This window comes from Strix aluco, chromosome 2 (genome assembly GCF_031877795.1).
Source record: "Strix aluco isolate bStrAlu1 chromosome 2, bStrAlu1.hap1, whole genome shotgun sequence".
NCBI classification, from domain to species: Eukaryota; Metazoa; Chordata; class Aves; order Strigiformes; family Strigidae; genus Strix; species Strix aluco.
This window is the reverse complement of record NC_133932.1, coordinates 54,541,873-54,557,419: the sequence shown is the minus strand read 5'-3', so window position 1 is coordinate 54,557,419 and position 15,547 is coordinate 54,541,873. Positions and strand designations below refer to the sequence as shown.

The 15,547-nt window shown below is 43.3% G+C and overlaps 2 protein-coding genes across 9 annotated transcripts in view; both read left to right on the top strand.

Annotated features, from left to right (window-relative positions):
• TCEANC (transcription elongation factor A N-terminal and central domain containing) overlaps positions 1-15,547 on the top strand; it is a 196,211-nt gene that overhangs the window by 171,175 nt on the left and 9,489 nt on the right. The window contains exon 1 of one of the 8 annotated variants that reach the window (XM_074814789.1): positions 9,197-9,370. The exons of 1 other annotated variant lie outside the window; for it this stretch is intronic. Coding sequence is in view for 1 of the 7 variants with exons in the window: in XM_074814785.1 (XP_074670886.1) it covers positions 10,350-10,389 (40 nt within the window). In the remaining 6 variants the exon portion in view is untranslated. 6 more of the 8 variants (XM_074814786.1, XM_074814793.1, XM_074814787.1 and 3 more) reach the window with 6 other exon arrangements.
• The window catches only part of RAB9A (RAB9A, member RAS oncogene family), a 33,904-nt gene continuing 27,639 nt past the window's right edge, over positions 9,283-15,547 (top strand). Inside the window, exon 1 of the mRNA XM_074814800.1 lies at positions 9,283-9,370. The gene's annotated coding sequence lies outside the window, so the exon portion shown is untranslated. The remainder of the gene's footprint in view (positions 9,371-15,547) is intronic.

Genomic DNA, 15,547 nt, shown 5'->3' with positions numbered 1-15,547 from the left:
CCCATTTCATTTCATGATAATAATTCACTTAATAGTGCTTACATTATGTAATTTTTTTCTTTACTTGCTTGCAGAATGTTAGGGAGCCTTTTTGTGAGCTGAATCATATGTCTAGATCATAGACAGATTTTGGCTTTTTTCTGGGAACTCTAAAACCAGTATAAATTCAAGACTTATTGACAAGACAACCTTCAAACTGAAGAAACCTTAAACTGAAGAAAGCTCTCCATAAAGAACTACAGCACTGGACCATTAAATGATTGCCATACGGAAGGCCTCTCTTTCTGTGGGCCCTTTTTTATTTCTTTTAAAATTTGCTAGATCTGAACAACTCTCTTAAGAGAGCATAAATCTTGTTATGGTATCCTGCCTCTGAAGCAAACTGGCCACTGCATAACTAAACACTGGAGGAAGCTGACATTAGGCAACCCAAGAACAGGAAAGGGAACTCAGGAAAAGGGTCACTAATTGGAGCATGAAGAAATCTCAAAGCCAACCTCAAATGCAAGTATACAGTGAGGGATATTTTCTTGTGTCTGGTTCTTACTGCTCCCTGACCATATTCATGTTTCCTCTTACTGTAAGATTTGGTATCTCGATCAATCAATTCCATTATTACATAAACAAACCACTTTGAAAGTATTGTGTACTTCCGCTTTTCCTGCTATTGCAGCTGTCTTCCTACACAAGATGGAAATTATTTTGAGGGCTTTATGCTAGAATAGATATAATTGTACACTTCCACTCAAATTGCATGCTAAGTTGAAAGTCTTCTTTTTGATGTACATTCCCCTGTCAGGAGACAGATGCCTCATCTGGCTAGTGTCTGTTGGATTTGGGAGACAGATACAATTGCAAAGACATGAAATATCTTGCCAATGACAGATTGAGACATGAAAATATGGGCCAGTCAGGGCTCCCACAGGAATTCAAGCAGTTGGAAAGAAGTCTTCAATATTACTGCAGGATATTTTCCTAGTAGCTTCCCACACCTCCAATTTCACCAGTTTTCTATTTGCATTACCCGTCTCTCTGCTTGTTGCTGTTCCTCTACTACTCCAGGAACATCCTTTCATGAACACTAGGTCATCTGGCTGTCATCCTCCTTAGTCCATCAGTGCTGTCATTATTCATTCTTGTCTTTCTAGATTTTCAAGGATAATGTGGTCTAATTCTTCCTAGTCAGGGAACACAATAATAAAAATCATAGAATCATAGAATGGTTTGGGTTGGAAGGCACCTTAAAGATCATCTAGTTCCAACCCCCCTGCCATGGGCAGGGACACCTTTACCAGACCAGGTTGCTCAAAGCCCCATCCAACACTTGAACACTTCCAGGGAGGGGGCAGCCACAGCTTCTCTGGGCAACATGTTACAGTTCTCACCACCCACACAGTCAAGAATTTCTTTCTTATATCTAATCTAAATCTACCCTCTTTCAGTTTAAAGCCATTACTCCTTGTCCTGTCACTACAGGCCCTTGCAGAAAGTACCTCTCCAGCTTTCTTGTAGGCCCCCTTTAGGTACTGGAAGGCCTACAAGACCTACAAGGTCTCTCTGGAGCCTTCTCTTCTCCAGGCTGAACAACCCCAACTCTGTCAGCCTGTCCTTCTAGAATAGGTGCTCCAGCCCTCTGATCATCTTTGTGGCCTCCTCTGGACCCAATCGAGCAGGTCCATGTCCTTCTTATACTGGGGGCCCCAGAGCTGGATGCAATAACTCCAGGTGGGGTCTCACGAGAACAGAGCAGAGGGGGAGAGTCACCTCCCTCGACCTGCTGGCCACAATTCTCTTGATGCAGCCCAGGATATGGTTGGCTTTCTGGACTGCAAGCGTACATTGTCAAGTCATGTTGAGCTTCTCGTCAACCAACACTCCCAAGTCCCTCTCTGCAGGGCTGCTCTCAATCCACTCACCGCCCAGCCTGTATTTGCACTTGGGATTGCCTTGACCCACGTGCAGCACCTTGCACTTGACCTTGATGAACTTCATGAGGTTTGCATGGGCCCACCTCTCAAATCTGTCAAGGTCCATCTGGATGGCCCATCTCTTCCCTCCAGCGTGTCAGCCGCACCACACAGCTTCGTGTCGTCAGTGAACTTGATGAGGGTGCACTCAATCCCACTGTCCATGTCTCCAACAAAGATGTTAAACAGCACTGGTCTGTCATGACCCGGATAGGAAGCCCAGAGAGTTGCAACAGTTCTGTGAACCCCTTGGGTTAAATTAAGGAAAACGACACCAAATGACTGGTTAAAATGTTTTACTTGCGGTAGAAAACAATTTGAACTTGGAAAAGGATAATAAGCAGTGTGATCTCTTATAAATCTGTAAGAAGGGAAGGGAAGGGAAGGGAAGGGAAGGGAAGGGAAGAGAAGGGAAGGGAAGGGAAGGGAAGGGAAGGGAAGGGAAGGGAAGGGAAGGGAAGGGAAGGGAAGGGAAGGGAAGGGAAGGGAAGGGAAGGGAAGGGAAGGGAAGGGAAGGGAAGGGAAGGGAAGGGAAGGGAAGGGAAGGGAAGGGAAGGGAAGGGAAGGGAAGGGAAGGGAAGGGAAGGGAAGGGAAGGAAAGGAAAGGAAAGGAAAGGAAAGGAAAGGAAAGGAAAGGAAAGGAAAGGAAAGGAAAGGAAAGGAAAGGAAAGGAAAGGAAAGGAAAGGAAAGGAAAGGAAAGGAAAGGAAAGGAAAGGAAAGGAAAGGAAAGGAAAGGAAAGGAAAGGAAAGGAAAGGAAAGGAAAGGAAAGGAAAGGAAAGGAAAGGAAAGGAAAGGAAAGGAAAGGAAAGATAAAGGAGAGAATGAGAGTCAAAGAAATCCAGATCACCACTCCTGGATCCAGCGTTATGGTTGCCTTTTAAGTTCATCTTATCAGCTGATGAGCATATTTGTTTTGTTGGGTTTTTTTTCTCAATTCCCAGAATTTTGCTGACTTCATGCTTCTTGAGCAGTCATCCTCCTCCTGGGGCAGAAATGATCAGTCTATCAGTTCTTGTCACCTCTTCAATGGCAAAGATGCGAAGTCATTAGCAAGGCATGCATGGTGTCTGCCTTAATAGCGCCAGTGATTAGCGGTACTTGTGCTTGATGGCAAACACTCGGTTTCACTCAGTCCAGTTTCCCCCTTTGAGGCTTATCTAAGCAGTCTGTCAATGCAACTGCAAGGGAGTGGGGGATGCATCCTTCAATATACTCCTGCTTCCTTGGGTGACATTCCTTAGACTAATCCAAAGGCCACAGCTTGTCCTTGAGGTTTTCTGTGTTGATGAATGTTTGAGGCATTACTTCCTTCAGTTCCTTACATGGTCACAATACCAACCCCTGAGGAACGCCACTTGTCACTGCTCTCCACTTGGACATTGAGCTGTTGACTGCAACAATTTGAGTGTGAACATCGAGCCCATTCCTTATCCACCGATTGGTCCACCCATCAAATTCATGTCTCTCAAATTTAGAGACAAGGATGTTGTGCAGGACAGTGTCAAATGCTTTGCACAAGTCCAGGTAGATGACATCAGTTGCTCTTCCTTTATCCACCAACGCTGTGACCCCATCATAGAAGGCCACCAAATTTGTCAGGCATGATTTGAAATGACATGTTGGCTGTCACCAATCACCTCTCTGTTTTCCATGTGTCCTAGCATAGTTTCCAGGAGGATCCACTTCATGATCTTGTCAGGCACAGAGGTGAGACTGACTGGCCTGTAGTTCCCTGGGTCTTCCTTTTCAACAATGGGGGTTATGTTTCCCCTTTTCCAGTCAGTGGGAACTTCACCAGACTGTCATGACTTCTCAGCGATGATGGGTAGTGGCTTAGCCACTTCACCTGCCAGTTCCCTCAGCACCTGTGGATGCCTCCCATCAGGTCCCATGGACTTGTGCACCTTCAGGTTCCTCAGATGGTCTCAAACCTGATCTTGTCTTATGGTGGGGAGTTCTTCATTCTCCCAGTCCCTGCCTTGGGCAGTGAGGCTGGAGCACTTGCTGGTGAAGACTGAGGCAAAAAAATCATTGAGTCCCTCAGCCTTCTCCATATTCTGGGTAACCGGGTCTTCCATTTCCTTCCATAGAGGGCCCACATTTTCCCTAGTTTTCCTTTTATCACCGATGTACCTATAGAAGCTTTTCTTGTTGCCCTTGACGTCACTGGCCAGATTTCATTCTATCAGGGCTTTAGCTTTCCTAACCTGATCCCTGGCTGCTCAGACAATTTCTCTGTATTCCTCCCAGGCTATCTGTCCTTGCTTCCATCCTCTGTAGGCTTCCTTTCTGTGTTTGAGTTTGTCCAGGACCTCCTTGTTCATCCATGCAGGCCTCCTGGTGGTCTTACCTGACTTCCCCTTTGTGGGGATGCATCACTCCTGAGTTTGGAGGAGGTGAACTTTGAATATTACCCAGCTTTTTTGGGCCTCTCTTGCCTCCAGGGCTTTATCCCATGGTACTCTACCAAGCAGATCCCTGAAGAGGCCAAAGTCTGCTCTCCTGAAGTCCAGGGTAGTTTGCTTGCTGTGCACCCTCCTCACTACCCTAAGGATCTTGAACTCCACCATTTCATGGTCACCATAGCCAAGGCTGCTCTTGAGCTTCACACTCCTCACCAGGCCCTCCTTGTTAGTGAGAACAAGGTCCAGCACAGCACATCTCGATGGATCACCTATCACTTGGAGAGGGAAGTTATCATCAATGTATTCCAGAACCTCATAGATTGCTTGTGCCCTGCTGTGTTGTCCCTCCAGCAGATATTGGGGTAGTTGAAGTCACCCATGAGGACCAGGGCTTGTGAATGTGAGGTTGCTCCGATCCATCTATAGAGGGCCTCATCCGCTTGGTCTTCCTGGTTGGTGGCCTGTAGCAGACCATCACTATAAGGTCACCTGTCCCTGCCCTCCCTTTAATCCTGACCCATAAGCTCTTGGTCAGCTCCTCATCCATCCCCAGTTGGAGCTCCATGCACTCCAGCTGGTCATTGACATAGAGGGCAACTCCCTCTCCTTGCGTTCCCTGCCTGTCCTTCCTAAAGAGCCTGTATCCTTCCATTCCAACACTCCAGTCATAGGAGCCATCCCACCACGTGTCTGTGGTGCCAAGAAGATCACAGCCCTGCAGGCCTGCGCACGTCTCTAACTCCTCTTGTGTATTCCCCATGCTACCTGTGTTTGCATAGAGGAAAGTAAGTTGGAAGTGAAGCTGACTTACTGGCTGGAATTCCTTCGTACTGCTCTTCAGGTGCTCTCCTGCTGACCTGTGATCCCTGTCCAGGCTCTGGGCATCTGTTGCTGGCACTGCCATCAAACTGGTAGGAGTGGGATGGATTGAGGTTCCCCTCCCCCTGCCACTTTAGTTTAAAGACCTCTTCACCAGCTTGGCAAGCCTATAACAAATCATGTTTTAAAGTCAGTGCCAGAAAATGACCGTAATTCTGAACAAATCCATTTTATTCAGCCATGCTACTAAAGAGTTTCTGAACTGTTGCCACCTTTTATTTTGCCTTTACAGTCATATTATCACAGAGATTTAATACAAAACTATCCTGTGGCTAATTGAGTGCTTTATAAACCTATAAAAAAAGGCTGTATGAGGTATAAATCAAAAAAAGATGATGTTCTCTATAGGACTGATGTTACTTTTAATAAATATATTCGTAATTCTGCTTTTCTTTGATTTTCAGTCAGGAGGCAAGAGAAATTTTTAACCACTTATCACAACTTTGGCATTCAAGATTTCTGCTGAAGATATGCAGGCAAATTCTGTTCTCAGCCATGTTTGTGTAAATCTGTTACTCATCTGATTTCACTACAGACATTTTGATTTATGCTGGTCTTACCAAGAGCCGACATTGACTTTGCCTCCCTGTCTAGGAGCATTTCTAGCAAGTGACCAGTTACCAATTCCCTTTCAGGTTTTCAGGGAGGATACAATTTCCTTGATTCCACTCCATAAGGAACAGCTGCTGCCATTACCTGTGCACAAGATTTCAGAAAGTTCAAACCACAGCTCCAGTGCCTGTACCCAGGGATTTTAGAGGAAATGCCTGTCCACCAGTCCTTCCCGCCACAACACATTTTGCCTGAGCTATTCTGAAGAGGCAGCTGTTACAATTCCAAGAATGGACAACAAAAGCTTAACCTTTGAAAAACAAATTGAAAAAAGAAGACTTGAAGGGAACTCACACATATTTTGTTTCAAATAACTACATGACAAATATTTTGTGAATTGGAGTACATCTCTGCAATATTTCATTGCCAATGTATTATCAACACATAACACCTTCAACTGGTTAAAAAAAGCTTTTTATTTCATGAAGAGAAACTGCATTATCACTGTTCTACTTTCAGTGACTGTGATCTCTTACACAGATACAGGTATAAGTTAATAAATAAACACAGTAATAATTGTGGCAATTTTGATGGATTTTTTGCTGCTCAATGGCAAGCCAGAACTGCTCATGAGTTCTTATGCTAACATTGTTTTTTATGTAGATCACATGCAGAAAATGCAAACTTACAGCTCATTTAAACTCAGAAATGTTAAATTCTTATAGTATGTCCAAAATTACATGTTGTATCACTGTGGGACTATATGACAAAGCAGTAAATTACATCATAAAATAGCGGCCTGTTACGGCATTATGGTATGACATAATTTTAAAAATAAAATAAAAATAGATAAAAAATTGTATAGAATAAATAACACCTAACCGTTTTGTTTTTCTTTAAATAGAACCACTATTTTAGAAAAAAAATTCTTTTAGGGAAGTTTATTTTAAACTGATACTATTCTGTGCAGGAACCTTATGATGAACAGTGTTTGACCAACATTTTTCCAACTAGTTCTGTGGATATTTAACACTTTATCATCTGGCAGAGTATCTCACTTTGTTGAATAGAAGCCTGTGTTTTTAGAGAAGCAGATACTTACCACAGCCAATACTGAAGTCTCAAGGAAGTTGTTGTTGTTAGAGCAGCACTGATTTTATCCCGGAAGATGTACATATATATCATTACACGCATATACACATACGTATTAATACAATGGGCATATAATTTTTATCACATTTTTGTTTTGTTTTACTTCAGGGGTAATTGACAAAGCATTATTGTGTCTGTTTTATAAATGAGAAACTGGAATAATGATTCTTTATTCCTTAGATCAAAGATTTAATGGAGATGCCGGAGCAGTCCTTTGAGTGAGGAGCCCGCCTCCAGGGGCATCCTCAGTTTTGATGCCTGCTCAAAGGAGGGTTAATCAGGAGGAGCAAGTCACGCTCCTTCTTGTGCCTTCCTGCCAAAGGAGCTCTGTGCCTCTGCAGCAGGCAAGGCACTTTCAGATGAGGATATAAGGAATCCTACAGGTATAATGCTCACAATCATACAGATAGAGAAAGATTAAAAAAAACAGCATTCAATAGCCTTATCCTGGGAGCCCCAAACTGAGACTAAACTGCGAACTCTTGAATATTGCAATGATAGCTGCTGCTGAGCTCATGAAATATGTATGCTGCAATACTTAAAGATATGTAAGATAGACCATTGGGTGACATGCCACATTTGGACCTGGAAGGCTTGGACTGCGTTCTGGTTCTGCTACTATTTTATTGTGCTAGTTCTAGAAAGTCATGTCACCTGCTTCAAATTCTTCATCTCATTTCATAAAACTATGGACTCTTTGGGACAGGTTTTGTCCCACACTTTGTTGCTGTGTGAGCCACAAAGACAAGGCAAAAAGGAAGCCTGATCTCAACTGTGGCCTCCAGCTAGCCAGGGCTAACCACTCACCACACATTCAATCACTGATGAATTCGTTAGTTTGGCACAAATACATTGCGAATTAAGTATTAAACAGAATTAGCAATCATTTAGGGTTCTTCAGTTACCAGTGTATAATGCAACCACTGCAGCACTAGCAAGGAAAGGTTTGATACCATGCAGTAATCAACACTGATCACTGGTTTGTTACAATAATTTAATAAATTGTTTATGTGATTTTTTACAACCTATACAACAATGCAAGGCTTTTTTTTTTCTTTGTTATTAGTACTGGTGATGTTCATTATGTGAAGATGGGGAAAAAGAGGTGTGTCTGCCATACACGATACTTAAGCCAAAACATATTTGGCAAGTTCAGGTAGGTAAGTTCAGCTTACTGTCAGCAGAGGGCAACATAGGCCTCATTAGTGAATAAAACCAAAACCAATTCTTAAAAGTTCACATCGACTTCTCAGTCATTGAAAACAAACCCTACCATACACCTGTCCATTTGCTGTAGAACCAAAGTTCTAGAACTATTAATCTTTTAGAAAATCATTTTGAATGCCTGCATAAAACATATATGAAATAGAAAAGCACTGCAATAAAGGCAATGACAAACACCTTCTTTGACTAAAATATATCAATTTTTAGGTGTTTACTGCTTAATCTGATATGCCCAGTACGCTTCATTATATCCAAAAGCTGTTACTCTGTGAAGTTTTATATTTTCTTTAACCTTGTGTATACTAATAGCTCCATTTGTCATCCAAAAGACTAGTTGGTTACACCAGAAGTAATGCAGTACAATGCTGAAAATGAGAAGTTTTACAATTTTTTTTTTGTTCTCCATTAGCCTTAGGTATGATACTCTTTTACCCCATTTGGTGTGTCGCACTGCCTTTCCCTAGCTGCGTTTGCTCGAGAAGAGCCATGTCATGACTAAGGTTGAAGTTTAAAATCACGTGAATAGCATCTACTTTTTCATCAGTCTCAGGGCTGATCTTTTCCAGCTTTCCCAAGCAGAGCACTCCCAAAGCCTGGCTTGCAAGGTCTGTGTCCAGCTCCCTCTGCAGCAGCATGGCGGATGCAGGCAGGCACCAGGGGAAGGCTGTGCCCAGCACAGGGGCCCCAGGGCTGCATCCCAGTGCATTTTTTCATCCCCTGGCCCTGTCGACCAGAACGGAGCAATGCCCAAAAGGTGCCGGCGGCCTCAGCAGCAGCTCCGCCTTCACACCTGAGGCTGCTCAGGAAAGCAAGCAGTTTCCCCGCCTGCCGGGTGCTTTCAGCCCTGCAGTGGGCCCAGGGGACAGCACAGCACCTCACACTGAATATGCCGCCCTCCCGCCGCCCCCACGGCGCCTAACAACGGGACGTGGCTTCTCTGCCCAGGGGCAGCTCCCGCCCCGGGCCCCCCCGCCCCAGCGAGCGGGGCTGCCCACGCCCTAAGGCCTCGGGCCTGGTGCCCGCACCGGGCCGCTCCACCGGGGCTCACCGGGAGCCGCGGGCCGGAGCCAGCCCGCAACCGCTCGCCCTCGCCGTCCGGCCCGCCCGCCGGCAGAGATAGCGGCGGCGGCGCGCCCGGGAGCGGCGCAGGAAGCGGGAGGGAGGCGCCATGTTGAGGCCCGCTGCGGAGGTAACAGTGCCGGCCCCGCTACCGTGGTACGAGGGGGACGTTAGTAACGCCGTGCCTTTCGCCCAGGGGCAGCGGGAGTGAGGCGCGCAGCTCCCCCCTCCTCGGCGTCGCCCGCCGGGTGGACTAGGAGATGCTTCCCCGTGCCCTGGCGCTGGGGGTGAGGTCCGGGGGGGCGGGGAGAGCGCGTGGGGCGGGGGCTCCCCGCAGCGCCGCGAAATGGCGCCGGGCGGGGCCCCCAAACCGCCTCGGGGGCCAAAGGGGGACGGTGCAGCGGTCACAGGTCCCTGAGGCGTGGGGGCCGGCGGTAGGTAGGTCCGTGCTTGCTTCTCCTTCCGCCTGGGGTGTGCCAGGAGTCTGAGGAGGGGCGACATTTCGCCCCTAAGCAATACAGCAGTGGCTCTTAAGCTAGGTGGGTCTGAGGATATGTAGGAGGAACAGACCTGAGGGGGTTTTCATGGAGGATTTGGAGAAAAAACAGGGAGTTAGCGTTCCTATTGATTCGCGGAAACAGACTCCACAACTCAGAGTTATAAAGCAGGTATGTTTACTCCGGCGCCGGGGTGCAAGGGGATTTCTCCACGAAGCTTCCGCACCAACAGCACATTTTACCAAAAACTTAAGAGTGTGAATATACGTATTCATTGGATTACATAACACAAACATGCATATGCATGAGTAAGGCTGGGTTAGTTCGAAAGGCTGGTATCAGCAGTTTATGTTCTCTTTGCACCTGCGCATTGCCTCCTGGGGGACGTTTTCCGGGGTCTTTTGGAGGAAGGCTCACAGTCTTTCTCATCTTGTGCTTTTCCTCAGAGCATGCGCAGATTCTCTTAGCTAATTTCTTGAATAACAAGAGTGGTTCCAGCTGGTTTACCACCTCTATCTTATCTAAAAGCACCAGTCTATTAATTTCTACCGCCTGTATAGGGCTATCTATCCATTACACAGTCTAAACTTGCTAGAACATATCTGCTTTCCAATGACATGGCTCTTATTTTTGCCGAACATAGTAATTCTTGGTAAGTTTCCACAGAAAACTGATTGGTTTTGATGAACACAGGTAGTCCTCGGTAAGCTTCCACAGAACAGTCAGGGCAAGCAGGGTATTAAGCAATGTTCAGAAATCATTATAAGTTACTATAAGTAAATAAGTTGCAAAGTAGGTGATCATTTCCTTGTATCACCATGACATTTCTGAGTGGCACTTTGGAGCACAGCTCCTGTGTGAACTGGCCCACCTGTTTTATGGGAGCGAGTGCAGGCTGATCTCTACCTAGTTTCTTGGGCCCGTGTTGGATATGAAGGTTACTGTACTGGTGTTGGTCAGCTCCTGGCGTGGTGAGGCTGACTCCAGGCCTCTTCCAGACAAGCTGGCACCTGCAGCTGGCTTTCACGTCATGCATACGTCAGCAGCTTTCAAATACATAGGCTGGGCTGCTTCTCCCAGCTGTTGTAATTACCCAGCTGATTTATATCGTAAGGAGCTGTAATTCCCACTCACAGAAGAGCCTGATCTTGAAAATTGCAGGATGGATATCTGTGATGGTAGTAGTAGGGGAATTTGTTAGGTATTTATTATATCGGTGTCTTGAGGTAAGTCAAACACTGGCATAAATCTAGAAAGGAATTAGGAAGTTCACACTTTCAATGTAGTATTGTTTTTAATAATATATATAAAAATGCATTTCCATTTCAAGTATTTCACACCTTATTTCAAACAGTATGTCAGGTGTCTTGTTCAAGACTCTCAAATGTTTAGATGTGTACTTTCATGTTTATTCATGTTTTAGATTGTATCATACACTTTCTCTGTAGAGGGGTCAGAAACATATGTGCTCTTCTGCATACAAAGAATTTCATTTTAAAGGGAAAAAGATATATAATTTTTCATTGGAAAACCTATAAAAATGATAAAGCAGTATCTAATGTAAGTATGTTCCTGACAGTGGAATGACAAATAGAAATAATATTGAGCCGAGGCTTAGCTAGAAACTGAACATTAAAGCAATAAAATGTCTTGTTCATCTGACTATCGATCAAAAACTCACAAAAGTTCATAAAACATGTTTTTATTACTTACATGTTCCATTTTTATATTAATTTGTCAGCACAATTTGCCATAAAAAGATATTGCAGTCTGAACATTTGCTTGTAATGTGCTATAATTGAAGTCTTTGCTAGCTCTATGTGAATAAGAATAATCTTTAAAGCTGTTTTGTCAAGGAAATGTGTTCAAGAGAAAGAATTGCTTGTTCCTCTCCGAAATCATGCATATCTTGTTTCTAAAGTATGAAGTGAACATATATACTTTGAACATATGTCTTAAGTTCACTTGTTGATTTAGGCTCCTATCTGCAAGCCAGTCAGTTTTGTTGGACTGCTGTGCCCATGCAGAAATTACTGAAAGGAGGATAGGAGGATATGAGATCCACCTTAGGAAAGCTTTGTTTAGACTGAGGCTGTCCTGGTTTCAAATCAGTACCTCTGCAAGAGGATATATAAACAGTATTTATGGAGACTGGAAAATAAGTGGATGTGCAAGAGTGTCAGATTAGATCTATCACTTATAAGCCAATTTTAAACCTGCAGCTCACAACAAGTTCTTAACTTCAGTAGGTTTAAAAAAAATCCCACCCAATTAATTCTACCTAGGTAAATGAACAAGAAATTGAAAAGAAAGTTAGAAAATAGTGGAGGAAAGCTCTAATACCAAGCAGGAACATGAAAAGTAACATCATTATAGGTGAACAGGGAAAGTATTGTCAGTCTTTTACAGTTACAATAGAATGCTCAGAAATCTGATTTCTTCAAGTGCTGGTCCTTGGAACCATGTTGTACATGATAGTGTAACCTTTCTTTTTCAAAAAACTAAATGCCTAATAATTTTGTCTCTGGAGGAAATGTGGGAATGCTACAAACTCCAATCCTTACAGGAAACACAGAACAGCTCCCAGCTTTTTACTTCTAAAAGCATTATAGTGTATTAGCCAAGCTCAGCATATTGAGGATTTTGAATTATGATTTCCCTGTGTTTGGACGACAGCATTATGAATGCTTCTTGTGCACAGACTTTGAGTAGAGGGAGCAGTCCAGGTGTCTGATGCAATCCCAGTGGTGGGGAGAGAGAGCGAGTGCGCACACCTCATGAGCTGGAACTGTTAGCATTATCTGTATAAGGCAATATGGTTAATGTATGTTGAAGAAACCAGCTTCCTCTTGAAAGATGTTGCAGCTTTGCCGAAATTATTCAGCTGGTTTGCTGTCCTAAGTGGTTGGAAGTATGAATATGATCATTTCCATCCATCCAGATGAACAGTTTAGGAGACTAAACTGTGCTGAATTAAAGTAGTTAATTAATAAACAATGACACTAAGCTGCTTAAATCATATTGATATCTTGTGGGAAGTCTCTTGAGTGAGGAAGAATGCTTATAGCATCCTCTTGGAGTGGGAAGATAGTGAAATATTCTTCATATTGTCTTTCAAATTTAACAATAATAAATTATTTTTGTTTTAAAATCTCTTACTGTTGGAAAAACATGAATGTTAGGAAGTTAAGCAATCATTTCACAACATGCAAATAAAATAATTTCACACAGTCAAGTTTTGATTGGGTACTAAGGTAGGTGATGTTGTAGGAGTGGTATTGGCATTTTCTACTTGTCCCAGGTTAAGCTTTGCTCTTTGTGACAGAGACATGGTGGGAAGATGCCAAATGTGCTTCTAGCAAGCTTGGGTTTTTTTGTGCAGATGATAAGCTGTGCTCTTTAGTTTGCAAGAGACTCTTAATTTATAATAGCGAAAATTATTGTATGATTTGTGAAAAATTGTATGCAGCCCCCCAAAAAGCCTGAAGTCCTTGATAAACGTCACTCTAGCAGGTCAGCTTAATTAGTGCAAAATACATATGTCACTATCTGTGTCCCCATCATTACGTAGCATTAATTCATGTCTGAGTCATCTGCTTAAATTTCATTCAACACTATTCTTTTCCTGTGTATATTTGTCACTTGTGACCAGAACAGTAATTCATGTTTTGAAAATGTACCCTGTGTGTCAAAAGCCTGACTTTTTGTCTGCTGGATGCTCCAGCTGCTACCTCATGCTGGCAAGTAGTAGAAGGTGACTGAGAGAAAAGGTATCCTCTGCCAGCTTTCATAAGGCTTTGTCATAAAAATTTGGAAAAAACAGAGCGCCCCATGGGGAAATTGTGTAACCTTGTGCCCAAACTTGAAAGCATGATTTTGAATAAAGTTAGTTAATACTGAAAAATCATCTGCTTGGAGATTACAGAAACCATGTAAGCATTTCTTTGTGTGAAATGGTAAAAATTTTAATGCAAATAGAAGCACATGTTGTTTATACATAATTTCAAATGAAACTGTTAATGGCAAATCTCTCTGAACTATATATACATTTTATTACTGCCCCATTGAATCATAATGTGTTAGAATGTCTTGTGAATCTGTATAGCTATCCTGTTGTGGAAGAGATTAGCTAAGACTTCCACTTGATACTTGCAATCTATAACTTGCTAAAACTAAATTTCGTCATTTTTTTTAACTCCTAAGAAGTATTTTATTAAAAAGGTCAACTATATCAATAGAAATAGAGATTTCAGATCAGTGAAATAATGCATTACTTGTAACATTTTCAGGGTTTAAGGTGTTTGTCTATAACCGGTCAGTTCAGTAGAAAAATTCATGTGAGTAAGGCAGACAAGATACAGGAAAAGCTAAAGTGTCTTCTGGTGAGAATCAGTTTAATTCTAAACGAAATTGTTAAAAGAAATTTAACAAGGTGACATCTCTGCTGGGAGGTGTGTGTCCACCGTAGCATCAGCTGGAGGTCCTAGAACTTGAAACAGCTGTAGCTGTTCAATTCATAAAGACTTTTCTCAGCTACTTTTTGCTGTGAGACAAGTCAGAGGTGTTATTCGTCTGGTGTAACTCTAATATTTTGAGTTTTTTCCTGAGCTCCAGCTTACATACCGAGGTCAGACAAAGCCAGTGGCTAAGCAGTCTGGTAAGGGCAATAGCTTTTTCTAACTCATTAAATCCATGTGTGTCTGTTTGATCTTATTAGAAAAATGTGCTGATAACCCTACTTTGGGGTTGATCCTGGAGGCTTGATAACTTCATTATGCAGTCTATTGATTTTTTTTAAAATTATTTTTTAAAGGAAATAAGAATTCTATTTTAATTAAAAATGGGGGTTCTAGGAGAAGCAACTTGCTTAAAACTTTGCCTTGTAAAAGAGGCTACTGTGTGCATCTTCACATGAATGTGATGTACTCTGCCCTCTCTCTCCTCTCTCTCTTGGGAAGAAAGCTGCAGGAGCATATGGTTCCAGTGAGAGAAACACAGGGCAGAGATGGTGTGGTGGTTTGACCTTGGCTAAATGCCAGGTACCCACCAAGTTGCTCTATCGTTTCCCCCCCTTACCCCTTTTTCCCAGCTTTATACTTGAGCAGATGTCATATGGTCTGGAATATCCCTTTGGTCAGTTCGGGTCAGCTGTCCTGGTTGTGTCCCCTCCCAAGATCTTGCCCACCCTGTCCCACGGCGGGGGAATGTTGGAAGGAGCCTTGGTGCTGTGTAAGCACTACTCAGCAGTAGCCACAACACCAGTGTGCTATCAACACCCTGCCAGCTCCCAGCATAAAACGCAGCACCATGAGGGCTGCTACAGGGGAAAACCAATTCCGGCTCAGCCAGACCCAGTACAGATGGTATAGCTCCAGATCAGTTAAGAGCACTGTAGTTCAAGCAGTCACTGATGTAAAAGATGCAGAACAAAGCTATTGCTCTATCAGACTGCTTTCCATTATGCATAAACTCTTTCACCAGATGTTGTCCTGGAAAATTTCTTAAAACATATGTAGTATTCTTACTTAATTTTCCTTTTCTTGCTCACTGTGGCTCTATTCTGTTGTGTGCAGAAGAATAAAAGATGCATTTTGCTTCTGGCAATACAGTGGTAGCCTTCTGCAAGTGAAGTAGAGATTTTTGGGGAAAGATTTTGCAATAATCCTGAGCTCGTGTTCTCTGCTGCTTCTGTGTCTTTGACCAAGAGGTGGCTCTCTTGGTCAGTGAGGTGTTGGTGCTCATTGGCTTCTGGCAATAGTACTGTTGTATTGTCTCAGTTATTACTGTATTAACTTAGCTTTACTCATGTG